The 16,672-nt window shown below is 41.3% G+C and overlaps 1 protein-coding gene across 1 annotated transcript in view; it reads right to left on the reverse strand.

The window, feature by feature from the left end:
- The window catches only part of FBXW8 (F-box and WD repeat domain containing 8), a 173,525-nt gene that overhangs the window by 20,009 nt on the left and 136,844 nt on the right, over positions 1-16,672 (reverse strand). The window contains exon 8 of the mRNA XM_040345962.1: positions 9,215-9,342. Coding sequence (XP_040201896.1) covers positions 9,215-9,342 — 128 coding nt within the window. The remainder of the gene's footprint in view (positions 1-9,214; positions 9,343-16,672) is intronic.

Here is a 16,672-nt window from a genome sequence, read left to right on the forward strand (position 1 = left end):
TAGTTGTGTCAGTAATCTACTTGAGACTTTCTGTAGGACCATAGTACCAACCAAAAACTTGAGATGAACCACCTTCCGTTTCCAAACCCTATGGTTTGAAGATGCAAATGTGTTGTTGGGCACTGGACATGCAGAAACACTAGCAGTTAATTAGCAAATTCTGGAGTTTTTTTCAAATGTGGTCTCCAAACCCCTCCTTGATCTTCCCAGGGACACATGCTTTTTATTTCTGCTGCAACAATTACATTAGCATATTCAGTGCAACAACAGACGGGAAATAACAGATGATGTGTGCTTCACTCAGGTAAGGAAAAGTTGAGTGTTTGTTGTAATATGTTTGTACTTTTGCTAAATCAGTAGCCCGGTTTTCTTTGCAATAATCTGTGACCTAGTGTCCACTGGACATAGCCGATCACTGATCGTTGTACCGGGCTGCTGTTTAATGCTTTACACAGTCTTTTACAAACTACATATTACAGTGATCATCACTGCAATAGGCAATTACAGTGTAAAAAAATATAAAAAATCCTAATCCCCTAGAGTAGTACAGTGTCACTACGATAACACTGCACTGGTGACAATATTTAAGAAAAAAATTATATACATGTTTTTCCATTATTTTTATTATATATATATATATATATATATATATATATATATATATATATATATATATATATACACATATACACACACACATATTATATATACTCTTACCAGTCAGTGTCCCTAAAACACACTGACAATGACCCAGCGAAAATGACCACACAGTGGTTGAAGGAGAAAAAGGTGAATATCCTTTCATGGCCTAATCAAACTCTATTGAAAATCTGCGGAATGACTTGAAGACTGCAGTCCACAAATGGTTACCATCAAATTTAACTAAACCCAAGCAGTTCTGCAAAAAAGAGTTGGCAAATATTGTAAAGTTAGTAGAGATGTATCCCAACAGACTAAAGTCTGTAATTAAAGCAAAAGGTGGGGACTGGTATAGGAAGGTTTTTTACGTAATGCAGAGAATACATTAAAGGTAAAAACAAAAATCTTTTGCCTTTAGAACCAATTTAACCATTCCAGCTCTTGCACCTTTTTACCACTTATGGACCATAGCAATTTTACAGTTGGCAAATTATAGGTCCACTGAATCTGCGTTAAACTTGTCATTACTTAAAGCGGTGGTTCACCCTCCTTAACAACAATGCAGCATAAAATCCGGCATAGTAGCGCGAGCTACACTATGCCGGTCTTAATTTTTTTATCCCCATACTCACGGTTATATCGTACAGACGATTCCGTCTGCCGCGGGGAATGGGCGTTCCTAGCAAGAGGGAGGGTGATTGACGGCCGGCTCTGGCACGTCACGCTCCCCGAAGACAGCCGGAGTAGGTCTCGGCTCTTCACGGCGCCTGCGCACAGGCTATGCGCAGGCGCCGTGAAGAGCCAAGCCTATTTCGGCTATTTCCGGAGAAGCGTGACGTGCCACGGCCGGCCGTCAATCACCTTCCCTGTCCATATGAACGCCCATTCCCCGGAATCTTCTATGTACGCTATAACAGTGAGTACGGGGGAAAAAAAATTAAGACCGGCATAGTGTAGCTCGCGCTACTATGCCGGATTTAATGCTAGAGGGAAAAAAATTTTTATTTTTTTTTATATAGGGTGAACCCCCGCTTTAACCACTTGCCGACCAGCCGCAATCACGATACTGCAGCAGTTCGTCACATTCCCGCTAACAGTCGTAGCTGTACGTCGATCCCTTTAAGCGGGATAGCAGGCGCGCACTACACTGTGGAGGTGCCGATGCGCGTGGCCGGTAGGTGTGATAACCGCCGGCAACGTGCAATCGCGGGCACAATAGGCAGAACAGGGACGTGTGTGTCTGTGTGTGTATAAACACACACATCCCTGTTGTGTGAAGAGAGACAGATCGTGAGTTCCTACAAGCTAGGAACCACGATCTGTCAATTCCTCCAGTCAGTCCCATCCCCCACAGTTAGAACACACACTAGGTCCCAGTTAACCCCTTGATTGCCCCCTAGTGTTGACCCCTTCCCTGCCAGTGTCATTTACACAGCAATCAGTGCATTTTTATAGCACTGATCGCTGTATAAATGCTAATGGTCCCAAAAATGTGTCAAAAGTGTCCGCCCTAATGTCGCAGTCCTGATAAAAAAAAAAACGCTGATCACCGCCATTACTAGTAAAAACGATTATAATAAAAACGCCATAAATCTATCCCCTATTTTGTAGACGCTATAACTTTTGCACAAAACAAATCAATATACGCTTATTGTGATTTGTATTACCAAAAATATGTATAAGAATACATATCAGCCTAAACTGAGAAAAAAAATTGCTTAGAAAAAAAAAAAAAAAAAAATGGGGATATTTATTATAGCAGAAAGTACAAAATAGTGTTTTTTTTTGTTTTTTTTTGTTTATAGTGCAAAAAAAAAAAAAAAAACAACGCAAAGATGATCATATACCACCAAAAATGACAATGGTCCCAAAAATGTGTCAAAAGTGTCCGATGTGTCCACCATAAAGTCACAGTCACGATAAAAATTGTGGATCGTCGCCATTTTTGGGGATATTTATTACAGCAAAAAGTAAAAAATATTGCATTCTTTTTCAAATTGTCGCTCTATTTTTTGTTTATAGCGCAAAAAATAAAAACCGTAGAGGTGAGCAAATACCACCAAAAGAAAGCTCTATTTGTGAGAAAAAAATTATGTCAAATTTTGTTTGGGTACAGCGTTGCACGACCACGCAATTATCAGTTAAAGTGACGCAGTGCCGAATCGCAAAAAATGGCCTGGTCATTGAACAGCTCGGGGCTGAAGTGGTTAAGTTAACAATACATATATCGTGAACGAATAAAAAAAAATTCTAGCTTGATCAGTGTTCACTTTAAAAACCAAGCGTTCCAATACATAAAAAGTGCACATTTTCTTCTTTAAGGGCTCAGTAACATGGGTGCAGAACCCTGTGCAGAGTGAAGAGCTGTTTATCTCTTTGGAGTAGCATGGAGCTGCGTGCAGGCAGACTTTATAAGGGAATAGATGTGACAGCTGTATGAATTCTCCAGCACAGTCCTGTCGTCAGGTACACGGAACGGGTGCATGGCCCCTGGTGCAGAGTTTGGGGCCGTGCACCCATCCCTACGTACTCGTCGAACTGGCCCGAGTCCATACAGCCATCACGCCTCTATTCACTTCATGAAACCAAACAATGAACTTCTTTTATTTGCTCCATTTTGGGCTGTTAAAAGCATCACAGATCCGTTCTAAATGAGTTTTTGCATGCATGTCTTTACCATGTTTTTGGTGCTTTCCGGTGCGTTTTTTTTATGTGTTTTTCCGAATGCACTTCAGATGATTTGTTCTTCCCGTTTTTGATGTGTTCCAGTGCATTCCAGTACGTTTTACTGTGTTCCAGTGCAGGAAAAACTCTAGAATTGTCTGGAACTGGAAAGCCCTGGAACTGACTGCACTGGTGTGAACTATGCCATTGGAAACCATATAACCAACTTTCCATGCGTTTTTGATGCAGAGAAAAAACGTACTGGACTGCATGTGGTGTGAAATGAATATTTTTAAATATCTGCTTGATAAGTGCAAATCAAAAACCTGTTGATCCTGCCAGAAATGTATCGCTATCCTGCTTACTCAGCAGTCTTATTTTGAGCAGAACCATAGAACCCCATTCCCATGTTATAATTATGAGCAGGAGGAGGTGTTCTGCTGTCCTAAGACTGCCGGCCTGAGGGTGACAATAATGCATGCTTGTGTTACTGGCAGATTTATCAGGTACCAAACAGAAAAAAAATGTTCTTGGATTTGGATTATGGTAAGTTAGATTCAATTAGGCTGCTGGCATTTTCAAAAGCAATCCCGCAATGAAAGTCCTACATACTGTAAAGTTACCTTTAACTATTGCCAGCAGTGATGAAAATCAAGCACCTAGAGCACAAATCCCTGAATGTTCGATTATGCAAACCGCAACTAGGGACCCTAGCAGTTGAGCTTTGGTCTTCTCTACCAATTTTATGCACCTATGTTATGGTCTTTCACTGTGCTTGGGAGACTCACTGAGAAACATTAACATGTAGAGTGGGAGGGCCAAAGCTTGACGTCAGGAGCCAAAGTTGCTATCTGTATAGTGCAAACTTTTTAAAATGAAAAGGAACAATAGAGGGTGCTAGACCACTCAGTGATAAATCAATCAATCAGAAGTAAAGTGATCATAAAGGAAAAACTTATCAATATATAATAATACAAATATTAAAAATATATATATGTAATGTCTCTATGTCATGAAGGATTCAATGACATCAAGTCCCAATATTGTATCAAGTGAAGTGTCACAAATTAGTGATGATAATAAATCTTCTTAATTTGCTGTATCTTGCTTAAGTGAAAAAGGAAAATGCCACCACCACACTCCAGTCTTCTTTAACACCCAAAACTGTGCTGATGAGAAATGGATGCGCTTACCAGATAATATGGACTACTTTAATTAAAAAGTTAGTCATAAGAGCTTATGCAGGATTGTGCCTGCACACATGCCGACAGGAAAAGATATTAGCCTCATCACCAGGGATTCCAAATAGGGATATGCAAAAAAGACCAATGGAGAAGCCAATAGTGTAATACTGATTTAATAAAAACTTATTTAAAAACAGAGGACAAAAAATCAAAAGCCAAGATGGCCTCTTACTGTAGACTGGGGCTGCAGACGTGTCACCGCTATGTTGCGGTACGAATGATAATGGGTCGTCCGGTCTCTCTGCTACCGCCGTAGCACAGCCTCGCGTTCCCAGCTGTCAGCTCCACGAGCGGGGGGGCATGTCACGTGACTGGGTACCGCCTCCGACGTACGTTTCGTTGTATTGAATGTACGTCGGAGAAAGTCCAACTCAGAGAAAAATAAAAGTTCTCCTTTGTAGTGGGGTTGCACCTGAACTGCCAAGGTTAACTGCTTGCTTATGTCCAAGAGGATGCCAAAAACGCATTACTTGCACCCCTATGCTCTTGATGGGTTATGACTAAGGCCTTATAGACTAAAACATGTCAACTGTTTTCATTTGCGGTTGTTCACTGTGGCGGAATATAAGAATGCAGATCTTTTTTCCTACATTACTTTACTCAGCCAGCGACTGTGGATCGAGCACCCGGGAGCTTTGCTATCTATATGTTGTATGGGTAGTAGTATTCTGTTTATCCTATGCTCTTGAAGGCGTTGGTGGCATCTGAATGACAGAATGGAGGGGAAGGGGCTGCAGGGACTGGTCTAGCAACATGGAGGAGCATGTAATTAAAACTGCTGTTGGTCATCTCAGAATGACGTCCTTTACAAGTATGCATCAGTTTTGTAGCAGCAGTACCAGAGAATGACAAAAAGGACTGAGGTAGGACTTGAGTTCAAGAAAAGGATTTTACAGTGGGTACAAAAATACTATTTTCTTTCTCATCCATTGAGGGAAACAGAATGTTGTGTACTGTCAGGACGTCCAGAAGCAGTCCAAGTGAGGGGTAGGAAACAGCAAACAACCGTTTGGGACTGCATGCAACTCAAGGACTAATGCCCTAAGATGGCATTAGATGAGGCTGAACTAGGGTTGCCAACTCATCCCTTTAAAACAGAACACATATTAATTACACGGGTTCTGTGGCTGATTAAGGAGGTAATTAAACTCACTTGGTGCCTTATTTGCATTAAATTAGCCTCAGAACCTGTGTAATTCATATGTGTTCTGTTTTAAAGGGATGAGTTGGCAACCCTAGGCTGAACTCCCACTACCTGGTAAAAAGAAGACAAGACCAGGTGATAAGAGCATGGAAACTAAGGCCTCATGCACACGATGGGTTTACCAGAGGACAACGGTCTGATGGACTGTTTTCATCTGTCAAAACCGATCGTGTGTGGGCCCCATGGCTTTTTTTTAACCGATGGTTAAATAACCTAACTTGCTTTAAATTTAACCGATGGATTCCTAAACGATAGGTCAAAACCGATCGTTAGTTGGCGCGACCATCGGTTAAAAATCCACGCATGCTCAGAATCAAGTCGACGCATGCTTGGAAGCATTGAACTTAATTTTTTTCAGCACGTCGTCGTGTTTTACATCACCGCGTTTTGACACGATCGGTTATTTAACCCGATGGTGTCTGGGCGCGACAGACCATCAGTCAGCTTCATTGGTTAACCTATGACAACGGTCCTTCAGACCGTTCTCATCGGATGGACTGATCGTGTGTACGAGGCTTAAGCCTGATGCCAGAAGACAAGAATTCTCACACTAGTGAGAAAGATACAGCATGGGGGAATCCCTAAATACAGACCATAACAAGGAACTGATCAATCCGATTCAACCAGGATAAGGAACAGAAGCAACACACTTTGCAACAGGGAAAGAATTACAGCCTAAGTGAAAAAAGTGCCAACACCTCTCAGAGCACTGGGATCAGACAGAGAATTGAACACTGTTCTGGATAAAGGAAGACCAGAGTATCTCTACAATAGAAATGGCCCTAATGCCGCATACACAGAATCGGAAGTTCCGACAAGAAAACCGTGGATTTCTTTCCGACTGAATTTTGGCTCAAACTTGTATTGCATACACACGGTCACACAAAATTTCCGACCGTCAAGATGGCGGTGACATACAACACTATGATGAGCTGAGAAAAACGAAGTTCAACGATTCTGAGCATGCGTCAAATTGATTCCGAGCATGCGTCAAATTGATTCCGAGCATGCGTGTTTTTTTGCACGTCGGAATTGCATACAGGCGATCGGAATTTCCGACAAGAACTTTTCCCCATCTGAAAATTTAAGAACCAGCTCCCAAATTTTTCTTGGTGGGAATTCCGACAGAAAAATTCAGATGGAGCCTACACACGGTCGAAATTTCTGACCAAAAGCTCACCTGGCTACAGGGTCTGAGAAAGAAAGGAAATGTGTGATTTGAAGAACTGCCAAGACAAATATATGCTGTAAATTACAGATTTTTTTTTTTTTTAAACAAGTGAGTGAACGGCTGATTTAGAGGTAAGAGGTGTGTATGGTGGTCACTGTACATTTACAAAGAACCAAGTTCAATCCCCAGGAGTTAGTATGACCAACAGGAATAGTACATTTAGAGCTTTGTATAGAAAGTTGTATAGGAGAAGGCAGGGGAAAAAATTAGGCAGGTCTCCTCTCCCACCAACAAGGAGGATTACAGATCTAGTGGAACGGATTATATTGGAGAACATACCTGAAATAACCTGACTATTCTGAAGCCTTGCAGAGTCACAAAACCGGAGGCGCTCCTGCCTCACCAGATCCAACAAAGCATCAGAATCTGTCCAGCAGGATGATGGGTACCATTTGCCTGGGTAAAATCAAACGTAGGGAAGTGTGCCAAAAAAAAAAGCCTTCTTCATGAGCCTGCAAAACACTCCAGGAAGAAGGTCTTAGCCCTAGGTAAACAGGTCCCATAGAGTCATTTAGGCACTACATATTACCTGCCTCAGGAAACTAGCCGGCTAATGCAGTTGTCCCAGAGTAGGATCTTGAGGCATTAGCTGTCCATCCATATGCAGAAGTAACCACCTGGAAGGAATTGTGCTCCAGAAGAACACACTTGATGAAGGTAGGGATGACAGACGTAGAACACAGGGCTTCCTTTAAATCAAACTCATAGTAATAAAGCCCCCTTCTAAACAGTAGGGGAGTGTAAGTATTTCAACATTCTCAAACAGTAACCATCATAGGAGACATGCTTGGGGATTGATACTGCAATGCAGAAAGAGCTACCGTTTCTGGAAATCCAGTGTAGTCCAGGCAACAAGAGCAAGAGTTCTCCAATAAAAGGATCTTACCTAAGGTTGGAAGAAGAGTTGTAACCAGCCTCAGAACAGAGGAGCTGGATCTTCAGGCCAAGGAGTACCTTATCCTCAGAGACAGAAAGGAAAGTAGTCCGAAAAAGAAGAAAAGGAGGTGCCTTTAACAGAGAGATTCCTCAACATCAGACTCTCTTGCAACCATTGAGAAACTGGTAACTTCCTGACCAAGGGAGAGGATAATGAGGGCAAACCTGCTGTACACGTTAATTGAAGATTAATGCTGATTAAAATTGACTGCAGGTGAAAATCAGTTTCCAGAACCAATTGCTGATGAAGCAAGATCAAGCTGAAACTTGGAGACATGAGACCCATCTGCTCTAAGGCCCACTGCCACGTCCATAAGAAGACACCAGGGCAGGTAATGAATCCAACATCCTGAGGAACACTTGGTTTTCAAGGGTGAGACTGAGGAGTCAGGACCCTGGTAGAAGGGTGATCAGTGAGCATGGGCCATGCCAACGATACAGGTCACAAGGGTCCCCCGAGGAGAGACAGGTCTAGTGAATGAGGCCCAACTGATGGCCTCACATGTCCCATTGGAGATGATTATTTACTCTGAGACAGACAGTGGCCCAGTTAACACACAGCCCCGGAGACTGAATTGGCTCGGGCTGGAGACAATTTTTGGTTTCACAGGAGTATAGGTAAGTCTGCCAAATTGTGCATTGACAAAGACGCAGTGGGTTAGCAGTTGAAGAGAGAGTGTCAGAGGCACGGATTCATTTTAGAGGGGCATGCTTTGCACTTAAATGCCTGAAAGGCAAACCACCAAGAGCCTGCAAGAGTTACAAGTCCCACCACTTGGGACTCTACCACACTTGACGAAGTTAATTAGGACTAGTATGACATAGACCCTATAATCACAGGATAGCTAGATTCCAGATATCCATGCTATCAGAGGGCACAAATAAATGTCTGTGAAACCGTTACAGAAGTGTGAACAGGGATCACCCATTGCATACATGTTGTGGCCATATGGCAGTGATAGAACTAAGCTCAGGGTACGAGGTAAATCCTCAGGTAGTCATAAAACCCAGAGAGAGTCCTAAAAATTGAGTTACTTTCATGAAATTTGGAGTTTCAAATCCACGTAAATTTGTTTTCTCTGAATCCAGGATCCTGATCACTTCATGGAACACATTTATTCTAATGGTTTGTTGTTGTTACTGAGTTTCTGTGTCCCCCATTATAGGCTTTATTACGCCTTAAATAACCTGCTGTAAAGAGACGTGGAAGGCTAGTATGACTGTTGTATGTATTATAATGAAAAAAAAAAAACATTTCTTGGGAAAAAAAAAAAAAACAGGGTTACTGTAACTTACCTCCGATCCCGGTTTCCAGTTACAAGAAGATGAGGAGGGCTATCTTTTAAATTAATACAGGAAAAGTCTCCAGCAGAATTACCCAAGCTTGTGATGCACTGACCAGTCTGTAGGCTGTATACATGAATCTGTGTATGAGCCAAAAAGAAAAAAAAAAGAAATAAAAAAAAAAATGCTATAACTCTCAAGAACTGTATGTATACAAGATTTGAACATTGGTAATAAATGCCCATGAATTAGCTTGAGTATACAAAGGGTCTACCATCAAAGCTGCTTTGTGAGACAGACTGATTTTACTCAGTATAATTAAGACTACCTAGAGATGCAACAAAAAAAGGTTTATGATACATGAATAATAGATGTTTAATTTAAAAAGCAGATTGCTATAATCTGATGTCATCTTTGAAATCGAGCCAAGGTGGCTTTTGAGGCCAGTTTGAAGCAGATATAAAATATTGGGTCTGCTAACAATCACAGAATTGACTTCTTGTGCCATCCCAAAGGTGATGAAAAGCGGGCAACTATAAACTTTTCTAATCTGCCGCACTTAGAGCACGTCTATGTGAACAACAATAGGTCTCATGAGGGTGATAATTATTGAACAAGCGTAATGTCAGGATATATAATGATCTTTAAAAAAAAAAAAAAGTTTCTAAGCTCACCTGTACTTTATACAGGATGGTATAATACACACTTTATGAAAAACAGGATGATTACAAAATGAAATCTGACATGGCAAAGAAAAAAAAAAATACTGTAAGTTTGCAGTACATGCTTCTTTAATGGAGAACAATGAGTGATCTACTTGTCCTTGTGTAGACTGTGCATCACAAGGCTCCAACATGACGTTTCTCAACAACCAAAACTTTGTTTTTGGATAATAGGAAAGCTTGGAACCTCTGAGGTGTCCTTAAAGAATAGAAATAAAGCAGTATCTCCTTTTACTTCCACGAATAAAGTCTTCACCCAAGGACCCTGAGAAGGCAGTGGGCAACTTTGTCTATGAGCAGCCTAAGTGTTATACCAACGCTCTTAATCCTGGCTCTTACTAACAGTTGGGGTCTCCATTGATGATTGAGAACCAGATTGGATCCTGATCATGTCCCCATGATGTCAGTTTCTTCCTCAGATGGAAGTTTCCATCTTTGCAGCATCCAGGTGTGATGATACCCTTTGCAAGAAGTCAACTTCCTAGTTTTTGTGTGCTATAGTTTGTGAGGCAGATCCACAAAAGAATTACGCGGAATTTTAAATTTCCTGCGTCGTATCTTTGTTTTGTATCTACAAAACAAGATACAACGGCATCTGGGAACGATCCGACAGGCGTACGTCTTAGTACGCCGTCGGATCTAAGATGCAATTTTTCGGCGGCCGCTAGGTGGCATTTCCGTCGAATTCCACGTTGAGTATGCAAATTAGCTAGTTACGGCAATCCACGAACGTACGTCCGGCCGGCGCATTTTTTTACGTCGTTTGCGTTCGTCTTTTTCCGGCGTATAGTTAAAGCTACTGTTATGAGGCGTGCTCAATGTTAAGTATGGCCGTCGTTCCCGCCTCGCATTTTGAATTTTTTACGTTGTTTGCGTAAGTCGTTCGCTAATAGGGATTTGCGTAGAATGACGTCACCGTCGTGAGCATTGGCTTGGTCCGGGTTAATTTCGAGCATGCGCACTGGGATACCCCCACGGACGGCGCATGTGCAGTTAAAAAAAACGTTGTTTACGTCAGGTCGCGACGTATTTACATAAAACACGCCCCCATCACAGAGATTTGAATGCCGCGCCATTACGCCGCCAAAGATACACTACGCCGTCGTAACTTACGGCGCGGATTCTTTGTGGATTTGAAAAAATAAGTAAGTTACGGCGGCGTAGTGTATCTTGGATACGCTACGCCCGGCGGATAAATGCGCCGCTGTACGTGGATCTGCCCCTGTGTGTTTAAAAATGTATCCAGCTTTTTTTTTTTTAATCCTGTGAACTGGCCAGTACTATATTTTGAGGAAGTCTATTTCACATTTCTTACAGTGAAGAAGCCTTTCTGTATAAGGAGGTTTATTCTCTTTTACTACAGATGGAAAATGTGCCACCTCGTTCATTTGAATGACCCTAAATTGAATAACTGCACCAAATTCACTATATGAACCACATATGTATTATTGTGATCATATCCCCCAATTCAGTTCAGCTATTCTTTTCTCATAACAGATGTCTTCTGTACTTTCTCCAGTTACCCAATATCTTTTTTTGTAAACTGGTGCCCAAAACTGAAATGCATATTCCAGAAGTGATATTAATGCTTTGTACACTGTACAGGGAAAGTTTTTGTTTTTTTTGTTGTTTTAGAAACTGCTGCTTGGCATTACATGCTATTATTATGTGTTGTATATGTTTTGCCAGAACACCCAGATCACTTCCGCCACTGACTCCCCAAGTTGTACTCCTCCTAGAATGTATAATGCATTAACATTTATCAACATTTGACCTCATTTGCTACATAGTTGCCCAATCAAACATTGCATTCAAAGAGAAGTATGGCCAAAGCCATAATTTTCTCCTGGGTCACAGGAGTGCACTTACTTTTGAACTCCTGTGACCCAGAATCAGCCAACAGTTATTAAACCTGTGTAATAAATAAAAGCTTTTTTGGTCTTTAAAGCAGAGTTCCAGGCTTTTTTTGTTTATTAAAAGTCAGCCGCTATAAAAAGTTTAGCTGCTGACTTAATAAACAGACACTTACCTGCCCTACAGTCCAGCCATGCGGGCGCCTGGAACCTCTCTCCTCTCCCCCCTCCTCTCAGCCAGCCAATGTGGGCACCCAGGCGCGACAACTGACAGCTTTCGGCTTCATGGCTGGGCACACACTGCGCATGCGTGAGTCGCGCTACGTGTTCGCAGTGGACAGGCAATCTTCTGGGACCTGTCACGTGTCCCAGAAGATTGCCGAGAGGGAGGGGCCACCTAGGAGGAGAGGAAGAGGCGCCTAGGCTGCCCGTGGGAGGAAGGAGGAAGTCCCCTTCAAAAGTACCCACCCACTCATCCCCAAAAAAAAATAAAAAATGATTCAGGTATGCAAACTAGTCATATTATGATGAAGTTATCTAAAACCAGCTAAATTTAACCTGGGCATCTAGGCATCAATGGGAGCTGGGCGTGAAAAGGTTAATATATTTAGTTCTAGTAAGAAGTTAAAACCAATCTTAATGGGAATGCTGACTCACTTTAAGCAAGCTCCTAGCAGACTTCATGCTTTTATCTAGTGTTATATGGCCCTAAAGCCTTCTGGAGAATGCTAGCAGCATGTTTAAAGTGACAACCAGCACAACCATTATTTGTGCTCAACCACCCCAAAATGGAGCTGAATTCTGCTTTAAGGGATTCAACAAAGGTGCTTAAAGCTTTGCCAATAATTAGCAAAAGTTTGAGGTACACATCTTTCTTAAACATGTTGAAGCCCATATGAATGAGGCCATTGAGACAGGAAACTATTGTCAATTTCTTCAATGAAGACACGTACTACCGGTAAACACCCCAAAAAAAAAAGAAGAAGAAGAATTTTGACTTGCATGTAAATTCCACATCTTACAGTACCATACCGGACACAGGCATAGTATTCATAGAACCTGGGTTTTAGGCTTGTACCTTCAGGAGACTGGATATCGGCAAAGCTCTTGAGGATGCCAATCCCCCCCCCCCCATGCGAGCTCCTACCGTAAACCTGTCTTGTTCTGTGAATCCTCAGATTTGTAACAAGCATTGCAGAATAACCATAAAATACAGAGGAAGGTGGCCTGTGTCTTGTAATCTGTACTGTACTAAAACATATGGAATTTACAGGCAAGTACAAATTCCTCTTATTTTAATCATGCAGTACAGGACATATAGTGATGCATAGTATTCATAGACCTTGGACGTTTCTAAGCAATGTATTGGAGTGGTTGACATAAACAGGCAAAGGGAATGTACAACAGTTCTCCACACTTAAGAGCTAACCTGGCCTCAGAATGCTGCTGTAAAAATGGTAAAAGTGTAACCAGGGCCAACAGTGTCCTGGAATGGATAAATCATATAGGATATGAGAGAATAAGCAGGTAATCATGTGGTGGAAATAAATAAATATATATGTATAGAGTGCCAAATACACGACAGACCACCCCAGTATTAAATACAAGGCCGTTTAATAAGGTTTGCTTTAGTGGGGGAGAAACATGATAAGAAGAAATGTAGTCCTCAGAGAGTTGCTGGTCAGCTGGTTCTGATGGAGAAAAAAAATGGCACCAAGAAAAACCAAAGAGGAAGAATTCCTCCAGGCTGTCTATGGGGTATGGTAACCCCTGATAAAAAAGCTTCTGCCTATATGATGGGAAGGGTGTAACTCCTTCAGAAGGAGGATACATGTAGAGTAGCACTACACCATTCTAAAGAGGAAAGGAAACAAATTTCTCTTATAGGGGTGACAGTGATGTCAGGAATGTCTAATGCCCCGTACACACCATCACTTTATGTGATGAAAAAAAATGAAGTTTTTAAAAACGTCACTTTAATTGACTGTGTGTGGGGGAAAACGTCGTTTTATGTCTTGTAAAAAACGACCAAAAAAATTGAAGCATGCTTCAATTTTATGTGTCGTTTTTCAAAAGTGCACTTTTTACTTCACAGAAATTGACCGTGTGTAGCAAAAAACGTCGTTTTGTAAGACGTTTTTTCATCCATGCATGCCCAGAAGCTACTTCAATGGTAAAACGTGGTGGAACGTAACCTCACTTTGCAAGAACATTGTGAAAAACGATGGTGTGTAGGCAACTTCGTCTTTGAAAATTGAAGTTTCAAAAACGTCATTTTTTACTTCACAGAAAGTGTCGTTTTTTTTCATCACATAAAGTGATGGTGTGTATGCGGCATAAGGCGTGGAGAATGCCTAGAAGGCGGTTGGAAGAAGAGATCCACCAAGGGTACAGATTGAGATGTTCCGTGGGTAGACTCTTTAGCTGCAGAACACAATGTGGTGAAATGAGAATGGAATAGAAGTGAAGCTCAAAGCTCTATGCTGTACAAATTATGAAGAATATGGTCTGGGGGTTATGGTCAGAAAACAAGTTTTGTCCGTCAATATCAGATCCTATGGATCCATATGTTTAAGTGACAATATGACTATAATTAATTTTTGTTTTTTTAATTAGCGTGATTTAACATAGCAATGAACTATGTGAGGACAAGAGGTCCATATCTTCTACTTGTGGCAATGATGGATAATATGCTATCCAAAACATTTAGTATTTGTGCCGCAGATTGAGAGATCGTTGGGCAGTGTCTTGGATCAAGGACAAAATGATTTAGCAAATTAGATTGCCTGATACCAAGCAGCCACCAGGAGAGAGGTGAACCACAACTGAAAGAGGGCATAGCCAATGTATAATCACTCCATTGCTGGAGGAGATTGAGCCCTAGCGTTCCAGCTAGGGCCGGGTGAGTTTGTTGGTTTTAGAAATCTCAGGGAAGAACCCCTATATGCCCACAAAAAGGTCAGATGCATGATCTACCATAAGGAAAAGGATCAGGGTAAATAGGATATTAAATGTTTGTTGGCAACTTGAAATGAGAGAGAAAATTGTATTGAGAATTGGGCATATCTGGGAATCTTGAAAAAAATTCCCAAGGATTGTGATAGTTATGTGTAATCATTTAGAGAAGTGTGGGTCTAAAGAAAAAGCAGCAGAGTCTACTAAAATAGACCAGTCTTTTTTGGGCTGTGAATAGGGATAAGACCAAGCATTTCAGACAAGCCTGGGGGTGGAATTGAGACATGGGGGCCTTACTGCAAAAATTGTCCTAGTGAAGAGACGCAAAATCTTTTTTTTTTTTTTTGCAGGTAGAGAGAGTTAGGCCTTGTACACACGGTCGGACAAAACCGATGAGAATGGTCCGACGGACCGTTTTCATCGGTTCACCGCTGAAGTGGCCTGATGGTCTTATGTGCGTACACACCATCGTTCCAAAAAACGATCGGGTCAGAACGCGGTGACGTCAAACACATGACGTGCTGAATAAAATGAAGTTCAATGCTTCCAAGCATGCGTCGACTTGATTCTGAGCATGCGCGGGTTTTGAACCGATGCTTTTCTGTACTAACCATCGGTTTGGACCGATCGGGCAGCGGTCCATCGGTTCGGTTTTGAAGCATGTTTGAAAATTTTGGACCGAAGGAAAACAGACCGATGTGCTATACACACGATCGGTTTGGACCGATGAAACTGAACCTCGGTCCATTCTCATCGGTTTTGTCCGACCGTGTGTACGGGGCCTCACAGTACATAGGGTGAAATACAGGTCCAGGGCTGTGGTCCATTTTTATGAAACCCAGCAACAAAAGCAGACAAAACAAACTATTACTTTTAAACAACACTTCATTGCAACAGTTTTCTCTTACTTTCACAACTTTAATTAGGCAGATGCAAGATCTCTTATTAAAAATGTTCCTACAACACTACAGAAATTCTGTTGATTACTGTCTTTAAAAAAAAACATATTTTCTTTATAAGTAAACAAGTACATTTCTATTTAAATCACTGTATAGGTTACATTAGGTTTCTTATTAAAAAAAAAAAATTGTAAAAAAAAGTATTCTATCATTTTTTTTTACTATATCAGTGATTACAAGGTTATCTGGTCCTTTTTTTTTAAAGGAAGGCGGAAGTATATACAGTAAAACCTAGGTTTGAGAGTAACTTGGTTTGAGTGCGTTTTGCAAGACCAGCAACATTTTTAAATATATTTTGACTAGATATACAAATAGGGTCAAGTCACAACTGAGTATAAAACAGAACAGAGGCGCCTCTAAGTGTAGCAATATGGTTACATTTAATGAAGGTACAATATTTAGCAACTCACATGGTTGATGATTAAAACAGGCACATCTAAGTATGCAGGCATCCGGGGTAAAGCTGTCCACATAGACCATCCTCCACACTGCCATCGTCATCATTCCTTCCACGCTGTGCACCATGAGCGTTTCAAGCCTCGCTTTCAGATCGCTCTACTGCAGGGTAATCTTCCCGGTCACGATTGCAGACTGAGAGCGGCGAGAGCCGGCAGTGCGGGTATGGTCTATGTGGACAGCTTTACCCCGAATTAATGTATATTTAGATAGGTCTGTTTTAATCAACAACCATGTGAGTTGCTAAATGTTGCACCTTCTCTTTTATACTCTGCAGCTCCTGCTGAAGTTTGCTTCTAATCACCTTGTGGAGGCTTCCATTTGTGGATGGACATTTTATGGTTACACAACCTATCACATTGCTATAATCTTTTTATATGGACTATAAACTTTATCTATGCATATCTGTTTTTCACCAGTCTATGCCACTCCCCTTTATCTACAATCCAGATAGCTGGTTACATTTTATATTGGCCTTTTAGTATTGTACAAGAAATATTTCCAAAGCAAACTCACTGTAGGTAG

This window comes from Rana temporaria, chromosome 1 (genome assembly GCF_905171775.1).
Source record: "Rana temporaria chromosome 1, aRanTem1.1, whole genome shotgun sequence".
In the NCBI taxonomy this organism is placed as follows: domain Eukaryota; kingdom Metazoa; phylum Chordata; class Amphibia; order Anura; family Ranidae; genus Rana; species Rana temporaria.